The sequence below is a fragment of the Sus scrofa genome, chromosome 3 (genome assembly GCF_054392235.1).
Source record: "Sus scrofa isolate SSC_HxYL_T2T_F1_AM1 chromosome 3, Sscrofa_HxYL_maternal_Yorkshire_Landrace_v2.0, whole genome shotgun sequence".
Classification (NCBI taxonomy): Eukaryota; Metazoa; Chordata; class Mammalia; order Artiodactyla; family Suidae; genus Sus; species Sus scrofa.
The window spans coordinates 22,031,087-22,048,473 of record NC_139385.1 but is presented as its reverse complement, the minus strand read 5'-3'; the positions used below and the strand labels follow the sequence as shown (position 1 = coordinate 22,048,473).

General features: G+C 41.8%; 1 protein-coding gene across 1 annotated transcript in view; it reads left to right on the top strand.

The window, feature by feature from the left end:
- Window positions 1–13,325: 13,325 nt before the first annotated feature.
- LOC146404463 (uncharacterized) overlaps window positions 13,326–17,387 on the top strand; it is a 56,435-nt gene continuing 52,373 nt past the window's right edge. Inside the window, exons 1-2 of the mRNA XM_085017172.1 lie at window positions 13,326–13,430; window positions 15,437–15,562. Of these exons, the coding sequence (XP_084873298.1) occupies window positions 13,403–13,430; window positions 15,437–15,562 (154 nt within the window). The 5' untranslated portion in view covers window positions 13,326–13,402. The remainder of the gene's footprint in view (window positions 13,431–15,436; window positions 15,563–17,387) is intronic.

Genomic DNA, 17,387 nt, shown 5'->3' with positions numbered 1-17,387 from the left:
GACCTTGTGGTCTGATCCTCGTGGCACTTTCTCCTCTTGTCATTGCAGGTGGCCTTCATGGTGAACAAAACACGTATGTATGCTAGAAGCACTCATCTGGGGGAAGGGGCACCTTAGAACATGAGGAAGGTGGCACAGTCTTGCTGGGTTTATTTATTTTTAATTGTTGTTTCCCCAGTGCAGGTTTTTTTTTCCTACTGTATGGAATGGTGACCCAGTTACACATACATGTACACATTCTATTTTCACACATTATCATGCTCTATCATAAGTGACTGGACATAGCTCCCAGTGCTACACAGCAGGCTCTCACTGCCCATCCATTCTGAAAGCGTGAGTTTGTATCTATTAACCCCAAGCTCCCCAACCACCCCAGCCCCTCCCCCTCCCCCTCAGCAACCACAAGCCTCTTCTCCAAGTCCATGGTTTTCTTTTCTGTAGAAAGGTTCATCTGTGCCTCATATTAGATTCCAGATACATTCTTACTGGCTTTAGTGTGGAGGGCCAGATTGTTTCCAGTTTTGTCCTTGGACTTAGAGTTGCAGGTTTGCTGATGGAAAGTGACTTACAGGTAAAGTCACAAGGCCAGGTACTGTAGCCCCAGGAACAAGCCGTGTTACCATTAGTCAATGGAGGTTTGTGTGCAAGGGAATAGTGTTGTGTAAGGGAGCTCTTTTTTTTATTTTGACTTTTTGTGTGTGTGTTGTTTGAATGTTTTTTCATTAAGTTTCTCTATATATATGTACCTCAAAATATCATTGTTCCTTGTTCCAATACCCCAAAATTTATCCCTGTACCTATTTCATCATGAAAATATACACATGTAAAAATTAACCAGTGTATAAACTTTTATTGTTTTCATTCATTTTATATCAAGTGCACCTCACTTCACCTAGAAAAACATTGCCTTCAGCACCCAGAGGAAATATCAGATTTCTTCCTTGTGAACAATACTCTTTTCCCAATCCCTTTTATGTGGTCCATACTAACTTCATTTAATAATAAATCTTACCTCCTCAGAGGAGGCCTCATTGCAATATTGATCGCTGTGATACATCACTCTTGCTGCTCACCTCAACAAACAGTTTCCTAGTCAAGTCTCAGAGTCTGAATTCCCACTCCACTCCGTTATTAAGCATCTTTTGCTGGGCAAAGTTCCCCTTCCTCGAGGAGCCCTTTCCTTGTATCCATGTGCCATGCCCAGTTCTGGAGGAATCTGAAAATAGGAACCCCCAGGAACAGATGGAAGAAATTCACTCCAGGTTTCTTCTCTGAGTGTGAGTAGTCACCTTCAGATCCTGTGCTATGATTACAAACTTCCTTCTGCTATGGAAAATCTGTCTTCCATCCCTTATACTGGCCCTGGTTTCTCTGTACTGGGCAAGAAATGCTGTGTACAGTGACAACAGAACCATGAGATCTACTCCAGTGACTGAGCTCAGGGTGGGCTCTTGCTCATTTCCCAGGGGTTGAAGGGGAGGCTGTGCAAGGAGGCACAGAAATACTCAGCAGTGTGACAGGAATATCTCCACTCAGGTTGCTGTTGAAACTGACAGATGCAACAGGTTTTTGGTGCTTTCTGAAAGCTTTGCAGAGAAACAAGTCAAGAGAGTAATGTCAATTAAATAGAAAACAAAGAAACATATACCTAATAATATTTTTGGACTGTGACTCCTTTAAGAAATACATACTGTCATAGAATTCAGTTGCCTTCTATCTATCAGTATTTTCTCTAATGAAGAGAAAATGAGAATGACTTGATTTACAGCGTTTGTACCAGAAACTCTCTATGAGACCATCGTGTCCTTGAAACTCTCCATGTCTACATCATGGTTTTCAGATGGTGCTGAAGGGAACCCTGGTGTTGGTTACATGGTGAAGTGGTTGCTCCCCACAGAGAAGCTCTAAGAACCCAGAGGCCCACCTGGTGGACTCCAGGTGTGAGGACAGTGCACCTTGAGGGAGATGCTTTAGGAAGTGGATGGAAGCCAGAGAAGGGGCACCCAAGCCATGTGGGATCCAAGGTGTTTGACTTAAATAGTAGGAATGAGTGGAATACACCTGTGTGCACCCTTCAGGTCTTCCTTGGACCCCTGCTTGAGTGGCTAAGAGGAAGGCCATCCCCTTCCCTAGAGCAAACACTGGGGGAGGTGTCTCCTTGCAAGCCTGTGGAGAGCAGTCTTCCTCCTGTTCCTTGGTCCTCTGCAGCTATCCATGTGCACTCCAGGTCCTTTCTCCTTCCCTCCAACCACCCCCCTCCTTGTTTTGTTCTTCTTTCTCCCCTTTCTCCCACTTTGTATTTTATTATTGTAGTTAAAATACGCATGCCATAGGATCCCACCTCTTAACAAGATCAGAAGTGTCCAGTCCAGTACTATTAATACTATGCAGCACATGGTTGTACAGCCTGTCTCTACTGCTTTTTCACCTTGCACATTAAACCCTAGAGCCATTGAAGGAACACTCCCCACTTACCATCCTCCCAGCTCTTGGAATCACCTGTATTTTCTGCTTCTGTGAGTTGTCCTTTAGATATCTAATTGAAAGGAGATTGTTCAGTATTTGTCCTCCTGTGATTGGTCTTTTTCACTCTTGCTGATGTCCTCCAGGTTCATTTGGGTAGCCACAAATTGCAGGATTTCCTTCTTTTTTAAAGGATGCATAACATGACACTGTACATACGTGTGTGTGTACCATATTTTTGTGATTAATTTGTATGGTCAGAGACACTAGGACAGTTTTCCTGCTTAGCTATACTGTATAATGCTGCAATGAACAGGAGATGGCAGGTCTGTCTTGCACATACCCATTTTATCTCCTTTGGATATGAATCCAAAGTGTGATTGATGCATTTTTGCTAGTTTTATTATTAATTTTTTGGAGGTCCTGCATACTGTTTCCCATAATGGCTATACCATTTTCCATTCTTACCAACAAGGTGCAGAAGTTCCAGGTGTCCACATCTTTGCCTACATCAATTAATTTTCATTTTACAACATACATCCTAACAGGTGTGAGTGGGGTATCTCCTTGTAGTTTGATTTGCATTCTACTGCTACCTAATGTTGATCAAAACATGCATTTTCACATATATATGGATCACTTTCAAGTCTTGTGTGTGTGGAAATATTTACTCAAGATGTTTGCCCATTTTTAACTCAGCTATTCGCCCAAAGCCTTTTTTGTTTTCTTTTTTTTTTTTTTTTGGTTTGGTTTTGTTTAGTTTTGATTTTGTTTTTTTAATTGCAGTGTGGTAGTCTCATATATTTTGGATTTGGGTCCCTTATTCAGAAGCAATATCTGCAAGTATTTCCTCCCACCCTATAGATTGCCTTTTCATTCCGTCAATTGTTAAAGAGACTATACTTTTCTGACTGGGGAATCATAGAACCTGGGCAGTGATCTTTTGGCCATACATGTGTGAGTTTATTTTTAGGTCCTTCTCTTATGGATCATTGGTCTGTCTTCCTGTTTAGATGCCAGGGGTAGACTTTTTTGCTGCCATGGCTTTGCAGTGTGTTTTGAATCTGGGGATTGGGATATCTCCATTTTTATTCTTTGCTGTCAAGATCATTTTTTTATTTTGGGTTCTTTGGGGTTCTACTTGTATTTTAGGATTTTCTTTTCCAAGTCTCAAAAAATGGCATGAGGTTTTGTGAGTGGTTGCAGTTTATGTGTACTTCATTTTCAGTAGCAGAGAAATGTCGACAACATTAAACCATCCAGTCTAGGAACATGGTGTGTCGTTCCAAGCACTTGCACCTTCTTTAATTTCTTTCAGCCATGATCTGTAGTTTTCAGTGTACAAATTGTTCACCCCATAAAGGGGTGCCACTGCCTTCCTTGGGTCTTCCAGGCTCAGGGGTGAGAAGGATGGGATCATGAAAAGAGTGATGCATCCCTCCCTCCCCTCTGCCCCTTCTCTCCGATTATGTCCAGCACTGGTGCCCTGGGCCAAGCTCTTCACCACTAGCAAAACGTGGGGTGCCCTGCTGGGAGTTCCTCCCAGGTCAGAGTGTTGACACTGTTGTTTGAGTGTCCCCAAGGACTCTCACAATGCCTAGCATGGGTCCAAGTGCCCAAGATAACCTGCAAATGAAAGATCCCCTCTGGATGTCCAGGTTCCCTGAATGAAGGAACAGTGAGGTGAGGGTGGTTGTTTGCCTCTTCTTCATCTTGCAAGCTCTTAGAGCTGCTCCGTCCACTGTGGTACCCACTAGCCAGAAGTGCCAGGTTATTTTTAACTTAGTTCAAATTGTGGTTAACTCAAGCAATTAAAATAATCACACACACACACACACACACACACACATAACACCCAATGGCTTGATCACACTAGCCATATTTCAAGTGTGCCTGTAAGTGTTGGAGTTTCCAGTTAGTCAACTTGAAGGGGAGAGCTGTAATGGACCTGTGGAAGTGAGAGATTGACAGGTGCTTCTCTCAGCATCTTGCTTTCTTGAAGGTTTAAAACCATGATCGATGTCTTGCTGAAGGACTGTTGCTCCACAGAGCCCAGGGGAGATGTGAGAATCTGGAGAGGACTAGTGGGGTGCCTTGGAAGGCAGCATTAGGTGAAGGGGAAGGGGAGAAATGGGTGGGGCAACTTTTCTTATAATGTCATTGCTCATGTTTATGTTTCTGCAGAATTGATTGTGGAGAGCGTTGGCAACAGCAACAGCGAAGATGCAGGTAGGAATAGCACTCAGGAAGGATCTAATGAGAGAGGAGGTCATGGAACCCTTGAAACTAAGAAAGGTGAATTTGAAATCAGGCAGGAGAAGGAAATGTGCATAGAATTCTGATTTGTTTTTTCATATATTTATGATGTAATGAAGGAATTAGCCCCTGTCCTTTGATTGTACTTGTGTTGAGAGACATCTCTTGCTGCTTTGTCATTCAAACATTTTCTTTCCCACAACACCTCCTCTTTCTTTCTCTCTTCACTATCAAGGGTGAAAGTTCCAATTCACATTCCCAGGTGGAGGGGGATTGCTTACAATGGATTTTGGCTTTGTTTTTATTTTTATTTTTTATGTTTCCTTCAAATTTTTTATTATTTCCCCAATATAATTTTTTCCCCAATACAATTTTTCCCCTTACGGTACAGCATGGTGACCCAATTACACACACATGTATACATTCTTTTTTCTCCCATTATCATGTTCCAGCATAAGTGACTAGACACAGTTCTCAGTGCTACACAACAGGATCTCATTGCTAATCCATTCCAAAGGCAATGGTTTGTGTCTATTAAGCCCAAGCTCCCAATCCATCCTACTCCCTCCCCCTCTCCCTTTGCAACTGCAAGGCTATTCTCCATGTCCATGATTTTCTTTTCTGTGGAAAGGTTCATTTGTACTGTATATTAGATACCAGATATAAGTGATATCATATGGTATTTGTCTTTGTCTTTCCGACTTCACTCAGTATGAGAGTCTGTAGTTCCATCCATGTTGCTGCAAATGGCATTATTTCATTCTTTCCTATGGCTGAGTAGTATTCCATTGTGTATATATACCACATCTTCCTAATCTAATCATCTTCGACAGACATTTGGGTTGTTTCTATGTCTTGGCTATTGCGAATAGAGCTGCAATGAACATGCGGGTGCATGTCTTTTTTAAGGAAAGTTTTGTCAGATGTATGCCCAAGAGTGGGATTGTGGGGTCATATGGTAGTTCTATGTATATATTTCAAAGGTACCACCATATTGTTCTCCACAATGGTTGTACGAGCTTCCATTCCCACCAACAGTGCAGGAGGGTTCCCTTTTCTCCACACTCCCACCAGCATTTACTATTTATGGACTTCTTAATGATGGCCATTCTAACTGGTGTGAGGTATTATCTTGCGGTAGTTTTGATTTGCATTTCTCTAATAATCAGGAATGTTGAGCATTTTTTTCATGTGCTTGGACATTTGTATATCTTCCTTGGATATATATATATATATATATATATATATATATATATATATATATATATATATTAGTCTTTTGTCCATTTTTACATTGGACTGTTGGATGATTTGTTGTTGAGTTGTATAAGTCATTTGTATATTGTGGAGATTAAGCCCTTGTCAGTTGCATCATTTGAAACTATTTTCTCCCATTCTGTATGCCGATTTTTGCTTTCTTTTTGGGTTCCTTTGCTGTGCAAAAGCTTGTCTGTTTTGTTAGATCCCATTGGTTTATTTTTGCTTTCATTTCTGTTGGCTTTGTTTTTAAATTCACCTATGACAGCCATAAGCTGATGGGGCACAAAACTCTGAGAGTCACTTGACACTGGAGACCCAAGTTCTTGGAGGGAGTGTCTGGTGGTGGATGAGAAGTATACTCTGTCTGCACTTTCAGGATCCCATTGCTCTTTCTTCCTCATGTGAAGGCACTCCCAGGGCAGGATGGCTTGTGGAGCACATCCTCTGGGATCACGGATGTGCTTCAGCCTCCTTCAGCTCATCTCAGCCTGGACAGCTCACCCAAGGCTGATGTGCTGATGTGCACATCATGTTTGAGAGAGGGCTCCATGTCCACCTGCCTGGGGACCCTCCCCACCAGAAGGAAGTCTAGAGGAATGTGTGAAGGGGAGGCTGGGCTTCTCTGCACACTTGCTCTCACAGACCCACCCACCTTGTCTCCTGGGCTTGACCAGGCCCAGGACAGAGGCTCAGGGCAGCAGGGCCTGGGGCCCCTGGTTGCCTGAGAATCCACCGCTCATCCAGGCAGCCCTGGCCCTGATCCCCACACCCCAGTCATGTGCACACCATGTCCTCTCCTCAGGCCTGACCAGCTCTCATCCCTCCTTCTCTTTCCAAGTCTCAGGGCAAAATCCTGGCAGGCACCCTGTGTTATGTAGATGCCTGCTGCCTCATTTTGGGGCAAGGAATTTGGATACATTCCTTCACCTCTGATTGTGCTTTTATCCTCTCTGAGGAGCCGGGAAAGTCAGGGTGGTGTTGTGAGCAATAAGCTTCTGCCAGATACCTAAGGTCACCCCAGGTAATAAGGGAGTCCTGGTTGTGTGGAGGTTTTTGTCCTTCCCTCCCCCAGGTGCCAGCACAGGATCAGGCCCATCCATGCCAGGAACTCCCTGGGTGGCATGGATTGGCTAACTGCCTGGAGAGAGGCAACATAGCCATGGCCCTTCTTCCACCCTGCCCTCATTGGAGGAAGGAAATGAGCAGTAATTAGAGGAGAGAAATGAGGAAGGAGGGAGTCGGAAGCTGGGGTGCCGGAGGAAGGCCAGGGTGTGCCCTGAGGTGCATGGGGACAGAGGCAGCCTGTGTGTGAGGCAGGAAGACACAGGTCTTATTCCAAGTCACATTGAGGGAAGCAGAGGGCTGCAGCAGGATCTTGGGGATCAGAGACCTTCTCCACTGTAGATGTGAACCAGCTGAGGCCCTGGGAGGTCCATGGAGGTGAGGACAGAAAGGGGCCCGAGACTGAGCTCCCTGCAGCATCATGGTCCTGAGGTTCCATCTTGATTCTAAATCACCCCTTTCCTTTCCCATGGCCTCCCCAACCTGGTGGCTGCCCCTGGACACAGAACACTACATGGCAGATAATGAGAATTCTGACAAGGACAGTAGCAGTAAGCTGGTAATCTGTTTCGTCTTTCACGTCTTTTTGTTTTCCTCTCTTTTTGTCACCCATAGGCTCTTCCTTGTAAGTCTTAACCACCTCCTTGCTCCATCCTTTTATGATATTTACCATGAAGGATTTGGCCTCAGGTGGGCACTGGGAGTCCTGGGATAAAATGGACACCATCTCTGCAGCTTTCCTCCCATTTCCTTAGCATCTTGCCAGCGTCCATCCCCAGCTCTGCACCTTTGAGTCCAGCTTAGCTGTCCTGAGGGGCCTGAGCAGAAGATGGGAGTAGAGTAAGCTGCTCTGGACCTGCCCAGCTAGAGGGGCCACAATAAATCCCCCCTGCCCTGGGTGCCTCCCTGACCAGGGTGTTTTCCTGCCCCAGGTGGCTGCAGGCCAGCATGACTGTTCTTTTCCTTCCAGAAGTCAAGACACTCCCAGCTTACAACTTTTCTGTGAAGGCAGAAAACAAATATTCATACAAAGAAGAGAAAGAGAGATTCCTCTAGAGTTTGGTGGAAAGAGTCTTTTCCCCACTAAAATATCTAAGATTTAATCCCCAATTATAATAAAACTCTAAATCAGTGTTCAGTCTCTGACTCAGTTTCCTCTTTGAAGAATAAATATTTAATTTGCATGGTTGATGTTAAGGAAATTTTATTTGCTCAGATATAACCAGTGATTTGCTCTCTTCTTGACAACTAACTGTATTGTTAGCTTGCTACCCAAGCTGATGTGGACATTATATTTTCAAAGAAGAAATATAAAATATACACAAAATATTCATAGGTAAAATAATTGTGAGTAATTTTGGACTGCATTTAGGAAAGCCTTCAAATTTTACTCTCAGTGATTGATTAAAACTACTGTTAAATCTTTTTAGTACTGACTGAGATGACTACCTCATTAATGTGAGGTCACAGTAAGTTCTTTTGCAGGGGGGGGTGTTTCTGTGTGAGTGTAAAGATGCTCTACCTATCTGGAAATGGGTTATAACCACAAATGCAGAGACATTCTTTAAGGGTGTTGTTTGTTTGGCCTGTGATCTAATGCCTTTTTGAGAAAGGTATCCATAGATATATGAAAGGTCATGGCTCTGTTGATGTATGTCTTTCCACCAATGTTTGGCATCTTGGAGAATCTTCACTTCTCAGTGGACATCAGGGGTGAGCAGCCTGCTTTGCCTGGATCTTGCTCTCATCAGTTGTGGCAGGGCCTCATTTCTGTCTCTCATGGTTGGTTATACTTCACTCTGCCCTGTGATTCCCACAGTCCTCAATGTCTTCACTACTGTTGTACTTGGCATATGACTTTTAACCTTTCCCTCTACTCTTTTAGCAAAAAGGCATTAGGTCATGGGCCACTTGTCCTCAGGGCTGAGTTTTAACATCTGTCCTGAAGGACTATATTGAGAGAAAACAAGGAGCACTTGGTCCACAAGGGTTTTCTCTTGCTTTCTCCTGAGTCCTAATACTGTAACAGTCATAACAAGACTCATTTTTGCTTCCTATCATAAACTTTCCAAGGACTGAAAAATAGATATTAAGTAAATAAAATAAAACCCTTCTTTCTCAAGGTTAAACCTTACAATAGAACCATGTTTTTTGATTACAGTCCTTTCATCAAATCTTGCCTATCACTAAATCACATTTTTGGAAGGAAATTCCTCAGAGCTTATCAGGTTTTCATGCTTTCATTAGAGAAGTTTATTGATGCTGAGTTGATCCTATTCCACAGGTCACCTATCAAAATAATTTACTTTGTTTTGCCTTACAGATTATTTCTGTGGTCTTGCCAAAGGTTTGTAGCAATATATTACTATTATCCATGTCTACAGTACCATAATGCATTTTTATAATCAACACCACTTTCTAAGCAGAAAACTGAACTTTTTTTTTGGGTGACTTTCTCTGAAAATCGATTAATATTCTTCAGCCAGGAACATGGCCCTTTTCCAATAGAAACACACTGAGAACTCTTAATGGACTTTGAGGAGCATGGTGATGTATCATGGATCATATGTGATTAGAAGCAAGAAGGAGAAGAAACTGTTGATGCCTTGGTTTCTTTAACAATCTCTCAGTGTTGGCATAAATGTCTACAAACCATCCACTCATCTTCACCACGCCTCCTTCCGTGAAGGTTCGGCTGTTTTGACAGGATAATCTGAAGATGTTTCCTGATGAAAAAGATACTTCGCTGCCTGGATTGCTCTGTGATAAGCACTGTTAAAGATCATATTCAGTGAATTGCAAAATTCTCAGCAGGAGAAGGTAGATGAAGAAAAGCCACAAAGACATTGCAAAAGGTAAGGAAAAGGACAGTGGGCAGATTATAAGAAAGGGGAGTGGAAGGGAAAACAACTGTACAACTTTACCAGTGTGATGGGAAAAAAGGACAATTAAGGGATACTTCACGCAGGGCAAAACACACAAAAGCATTCATTTTTAAATTTTTCATATTTGTTTTTGCCGAAAGATGTGTGTGTATGTAATTATTACTCTCCATTTAGTGAATATCAGTGGTGTAGATACAAAATGGCACAAAACTGATTTTCTTTCCTTCCTTCTCCTGACTAGCTGGAAGCGAAAAGTTCCATAAGTGGTGATTAAGCCATAGACTCTTGAGGTATCCGTTTAATACACTGGTGGAAAAAAGCCCTAAAAATTAGAAAAAGCTTATTGAAATGAAAATTCCTTACTTCAGTCAGTTCAGAGATTCAAAAGAGTTTGGGGATGAACTAGGAATTTATCAAAAAAACTAGTCTTCCTTATCAGAGTCGAAAAACTTGCACTCTGAGTCTCATAGTATATCTCTTTTAGGATTTTGAAAACTGTGACCTGAGGGCCACATCTGGTCTGTCACCTGTTTTTTGTTGAAGCTGTATGGTAACTCTCACTTGCACCTTTGTTTGCATGTCTCTGTTTCATCTGGCTGCTTGGGTGCTACAAATCCAGAGGTTAGTAGTTGTCACAGAGACTGTATGTTCCACAAGGCCAAGACTATTTATTATTTGACCCCATAAAAATTTTGTTGACTTCTGTATTTATTTTAAACATACCTATTATTCCAGGTTCAACTTGAATCTTTCTAAGAATTTTCTTGCAATTTTCCCTGCTCACACTGCCCTCTGTATCTGTAGATTGTTGTTAAAATTATAGATATATCCATACCATCCACAGCTTAACTAAACTTCAGGTAAGTTTTTTTTTTTTCTTTCTTCATTACCTTATTCTTGCAGCATTTATATGAGAAAACAAAATTTTAAATTCCTTCTCCTTCCCTAGGATATGTGAAAGTTTTACAACCCAGGAATGTCTTGCTCAAGAACCTGGGAGACTTCCTTTCTCAAAGTAATAATTGAGAAAGATAAGGCCCCTTTATCCCAGTCTCTGTGCAGAGGTAGACACTAACTCCCATTAGTGCTACTTAGAAGGCCACCCTTCAGGCTAAGGACCGGGAGTACTTTTTAATTAGTTCACTCTGTGTTTGCAAATCCACCCCCATCTTTGTTTCAGAGGAGCTGAGTTCAATCTCTTGCAGTCATCTTTAATAATCTTGACCATCAGCAAATTGTGCTTGCATTTTTTGTTTGTTTGTTTGTTTATTTGTTTTAGGCTATACCCTAGGCCTATGGAAGTTCTAAGGCTAGGGGTTGAATTGGGCACAGCTGCGGGCCACAGCCACAGCCATAGCAATGAGGAGCCAAGCCTCCTCTGTGACCTCTCACAGCAACGTTGAATCCTTAAGCCACTGAGGGAGGCCAGAGATTGAACCTGCATCCTGATGGATAGTAGTCAGATTGGTTTCCACTGAGCTGCTACAGGAACTCCTAGCACAAAGTTTTGGATAAAGTTTTCCTTGCCAAGTTAATTCTATCTAGTGCAATACTTGTTTGAAACATCTGCGACTCTTTTCTATCAAATAAAAGTCTTACTCTCAAAATCCATAGTGATGGCTGCCTTAGTGAGTTTGGGCTGCTACAACAGAATACACTGCGTGGGGTGGCTTACACAATAGTTATTTATTTCTCATATTTCTAACAGTTAAACATTCAAGATCAGGTGGAACAAAGTCAGGTTCTGAGGAATGCCATGTTTCTGATTTACACAGGGTGGGTCATTTTTCTCATGCATCCTCACATGACAACAGAAGAGGAAAAGGGTAGAGCTCTTTTCTTCCTAGAGGGACTCCACCCTCATAAACTAATTGCCCCCCAAAGGCCCCAGCTCCCAGTACCATCCCTCTGGAGGTTGGTGTTCCAATATAGGATACAGTATGGGGCACCACAAATTTGCAGTCCACAAGCATAGTAGCTTACACTATTTATAGTCAGTGGGATTTGGTTAGACTCTTCATGATACTCTGTGTGTAAGAGTGATAGTCTCCAAGTTGGCCTTATTTCATCACTTTTATGTATTTACCTTGATTCATTATGATAAATAGTCACCAACTATAAAAACAGTTGTTGGATCAAAGATAGGGGGATTTTGAAAAGAAAAAAATATGACCGGGTCAAAGAAATGCCAATCAGGTTGGCATTTGAATCTATATCAAAACCCAGTCAATTCTCCACTTCTAAAATCAACAATAGGACATTTACAGATTTCTTTTAATCACAAACTCATTTAATGTGTGTTAACTAACATTTACTGAGTATGGCCCTCTTTCCCAGCAAACACCTACAAGTTCATTATTGGATAAAGAGGCACATGGTAAACCTAATGTGTTTAAGTGGATGAATCATTGGTGCCCCATCATTATCACATCCAAAATGTTCTGAGATTTTTATTTGAGACATAAATAACCACGTGTGCTTTACAACACCTTTTATGAATGGACTGGGATATTTCTGGCTGTACATAACTTCTGGGGAAAAAGTCATGTCCTCTTCCTATAAAATTGATTGGTCTACTTTGACATGCATCTTTAGAAATACAATTGTTTAACAGAAAAATTTGTCTTGAAACACCTCTGTTTATTTTCCTAATTAGTGGAAGCTTAAAGGCATATTTAACCCTTAGAATGAGTAATGGTCATGATATTCTTCCTAGTTTTATTTATCAAAGCCAGAAACTACAAAAATATTTACTGAAATTTTTTTTGGCAAATGAAAAAATTTTCTAATGATGCAAGTACGAGTAACTGCAGTAAATGAAAAGAATGTGACAAATTGGAAACTTTCTTGCAGTACACATCAAAAATATGTTTTTGTGAGGAGAAAAAGTGTATTGATAGGACACTACAGAATAGCAGTCGACATGAAACATGAAAATATTAACTTTGGTCATAATAAGCTTAAATCTCAAATTTTGAAATGGTATTATCTGTCAATGTCCAGTGACTCAGGAAGAGCAGAAATGGAGGGGTATGGTAAGTTAAACAGTAATGGGACTTCTTTAAATTCTCCACATGCTGGCTTTTTGCCTCTTCACCCTGCAAGGTTCACTCTCAACTCTTCCTGAGGGACAGGTCATTTTCTCTGATAGAAAATTATTTTCTTAATCAGAGAGTTATGTGGGAGCCTGAGATTCAGTTTTGGAAATTAATGTTTCCTCTGAAAAGACAAGCTTGTCCATGAAAACACCCTCTCTGCCAGCAGCAGTTGGACCCATCCTGGGCAGGGTTTACTTGCCTCTGAAAGTTCTATTATGACACATCACCATGGTAATGTGATTATGCACTAAGTTCTATTATGACACATCACCGTGGTAATGTGATTATGCACCTCATGGTCAGACTGCCACTCTGTAGTGAGAGTTTGGTATCTGCTGGCCACTTTGTAGCTCTGCCTTAATAGTTCAAACTTTAGGAATGGGAAATTTTAGTTCCTGTCCCACAGGTAAGTTTACATGGATCCCCTAAAGTCTGTTCCTTCAAATGGGCTCACTAATTTTGCTCAAACATTTTCTTCATCTTTTTTTTTCTCATTTCTATCACTCTAAACTATCTATAGAGTTATAAGTGTAACTTCCAGTTTTGTTGTATTAATTAATATGTCTGGTCCACAGGCCTGAAATATTTTCCTGAATGTAGAGAACCATATTATTTCCTAATGCCAATTTTGTCAGTCTCAACCAGAGAAAAGACAAAGGGAACCTACCCACTCTGCTTCCACTAAAGCAGGTGAAACTGGATGCCTCCCCAGGAATGGATGTTTCAGGAGGAGCAGGGACTTACAGCTCAGCTCTTCTGAATGTAGCTGTCAAAATCTGAAACCAAATAGTGGGGGTCTAAATACAGAGAGTGTTATAAAGCAAGGAAACTGGGATTTACTGGCAGGATTCCCATGAGTTGATGTGGACAGAATCACGGGCTGTTTGCATATTGCCAGGGTGTTTGATGAGAAGGAACAGTGTGATCATTTAGTGGGATGAACATGTGGTCACTGATGGAATGAGGTTCAGTCTGGGGATCCTCAAGGAGCAATCTGGGTGGGGTTGCCTGCCTCTTGAACATGGATGTGGCTTTCAAATGGATGTGGGACACTGTGGCCTTCTTCTCCAAGCATCTAGAGACAGATGAGGTGTTGATAGAGCAGAATTTTGGTGAGGACTTGAGCCCTGCCCATCCTTAGGCAGCCCTTTGTCCAGGCTGCTCAGAGGGGTACTCAAATCAATTATTAGTGAGACTCTGAGCAACCAAGACTTACTTGCCTCAGCCCTCAGGGTTGGTCCATTGAAAGGAAGCTGGTCCTTGGCAAAGCCATCATGTGGAGTTTGGTTTAGAATGTTCTGAGCTCTGGGTCAAGTGATCATTGGGAAGCTCCTCTGGACAAAGACAGCTGAGAGGAAGAAGATTCTGGGAGAACAAGAGCAGTTAGAATCCCTGTGTCTTTCAGACCTTCAGAAGGGCTTTGTTTGGAAGAAATGTTTATATTGTGGATCAGGGGGAGAAAGATGGGGATCAAAGGCGGGGCAAGGGTGTGGGCTCTTCTCTAAGCTCAGGCAATTCCTCTGGGACATCAGAACTCACCCACAGAAGCCATGGGGCAGGAGGGGTTGAGACTGAGGAGAGCTACTGATTCAGGTGTCCAGGGCATGATCTCAGAACCCTGGGCAAGGATTTCTGTCCTCAGGAAACCAGGTCCATTCCTGCCACATATCTGTCACTGAACAGTGTTTGACTCTTAGAAAGTCACTACATCCCTCTAGATGTTAGTGCCCCCCACTGTACTCTATGGGTTATAGCCCCTGTTTGCACTTCCTCCCCTTCAACTGGACTGGGTATCAGAGGAGGTGAAAATAGATATTGTCCATGAGCTGTGAAGCATTGTTCCCATGAAGATGCTGGAGAGTAAGCTTCCACCCTTCCTGACTTGAGGCATCCATTTACCCTCTCTGGCTTCAACCATCACTGAATGTCTAGCTTACTCTTGCCATCACTCAAGGATGAACACATACGGAGCATTAATGAAGCACCCATCCTTCAATTTTCTAAAATGTTACCCATACTGCCTGAAGTCGTCCTCATGACATAATACTAAAAGCTAACCAGATTACCATTTCTACATCTTAGAACAGGGCATTGAGGCACCTAGGAACCTACAACCCTTTCCCCAGGTTCATGATTCTTCTACATGTGTTTGAACCAGACCATTAGGCACAATCACTGTGATTTCCTGCATTTCTAGAAGGTCTCAGTTAAACAAAGGTATTTGTTCATAAAACCTGTCTATTAGTTGTTTTAAACTGCTCCATCTTCTATGTCTGTTCTGATCCAGGCAGCACTCCTGGGCAGCTGGTGAGCCAGGGGACCAAATGATTAAATGGAATAAATGAGTACTAATTTCCTTATTTTCTGACAGCAAGTTGTTAACAGTTCTCTCTGTGGTAATACATTTTGTAGGATCCTGCTTCCAGATTAAAAGTAGCCAGCCTCTGAGGTCACAAAGATCTACCTCTGGCTGTGTGAAAAACTTATGCTGCTGTCACTGCAAACAGGTTGTTCATACTCCACGTGAGTCTGATGAAGGTACTGTGGTGATTTTCTCATTAAGTTCATGAAAGAATAATTTTTCTTTAGTGTCCCGTATATAAGAAAGAACTGTTAGATATAATGTGATGTCCTTTTTTCCCCCTGTGTTTCCAAATTGAAACATATTTCATCAGTTGGTTGTGTTATAACTGCGGAAATAAAAATACATTGAAATCTCAACAGCTGGTTGACATTTAAGAGTGAATATGACCTCTAGCTAGGGTGTAGATATTAGCTGGTTTTTGGACATTAGCTGATGTGCCTCCCTCAGGAAATCGTGTTTCCAGGTTTCATTAAGTTATTAGACATTTTTTAGACCTGGGATATATCTGCAAAGAAATAAAACAGATGACACAGACGGTTCCTGAATCCCATCGCTCCAGGTTTAGCCATGATAACATTTAACATGCTTTTGGTACCTTTATTACAATTAGTGAGACAATATGGATACATTTTTATTAATGAGAAGTCTGTAGTTTGCTTTAAGATTCATACTTGGTGCTCTTGTAAGCTCTGCTATTTGGCAAATGCACACTATTACCTGTCACCATTATACCACAGAGAAATCTATACCCTAATGCTCCCTGGCATGTTTCTCCCAAGAGTCAAAAGGTAGGCAGTACCCAAAGGCTGTGAATAATGTGTGATGAATGGAAGGACTGGAAAAATAAAATGGGAAGTATAACACAAAATGGAATAGTCTTCAGCCACAGTGTGGAGTTAAAGCTTGAAATATGCTAGAGTATGTGTGGACCAAATAATACAAAACTCTATTGTGGTGAGAGAAGTAAGGCAGGCACACCAAGCCAAATATCATGTAATTCTAATTGCATAGGCAAATTCATATAGCAGAAGTAGAAATTACCAAGGCCTGGTGGCCAGGGGAAGGTGAATTTTGACCTAATGGGTATAGAAGTCATGTTGATTATGATGACAAAGATGTGGGTATAGCTAGCATTGATGGGTCCTGAACAGTGTGGAAGTAAAAAATGCTATGGAACTGTATACTTAAAAATTATGCAAAGGGTACATATTATATCTGTGTCATCACACTAAAGGAAGTAAAAAATCATCAAGCAGAAGAGATGCTGAGCAGAAGCAGGGCATGTGAATATGTGGGAGATAAAATGGTCTTGTAACATTTCAAGAAGTGGTGGGAATCACCATGAGATTTAAATGGTCTGGAGGAGTCATTGGACTCTGTCCTTGAAACATAGCATGACTTACTTTTGTTATGTTTTTACAGCCACACCTGTGGCATATGGAAGTTCCTGGGCTAGGGATTGACTCAGAGCTGTACCCCAGCCATGCAACACCAGATCCAAGGCACATCTGCACACTTTACTGCATCGTGCAGTAATGCTGTCTCCTTTACCCTCTGGGGACGGCCTTTCATTCAGGGGACCTGCACACATTTTGTAGAGAATGAATACTGGGAGAAAAATAGTGATGTGATTGGTAGTGACCGCCTTTACTGGCAGGATTTTGGTAATGTCACATATTCAGTATTTGATTTTCTTTAGGAGAAAGAGTTTGGGAATACATTTATTAGCATATTTTGCCTAGAATAGAAATCAACCCTCCATGAAAGTTTAAACTCTAATTAAGTACAAAGACTTATGGAAGAGATGATAAGTACAGTCACTACAATGTGGCTTTTTGGGAGCAGATGAACTGAGAAGAAGTCACAAAGACTGTCTATTTAGCAGAAATTTAGATCAGCAGGAGGCGTCTGGATCTCTATGCTTGAAACACAGCTTGCTTTGGGGGTCTTTTCCCATTGATTACGTTCCCCTTAGCTAGAAAACTGAAGGTCTGTTTT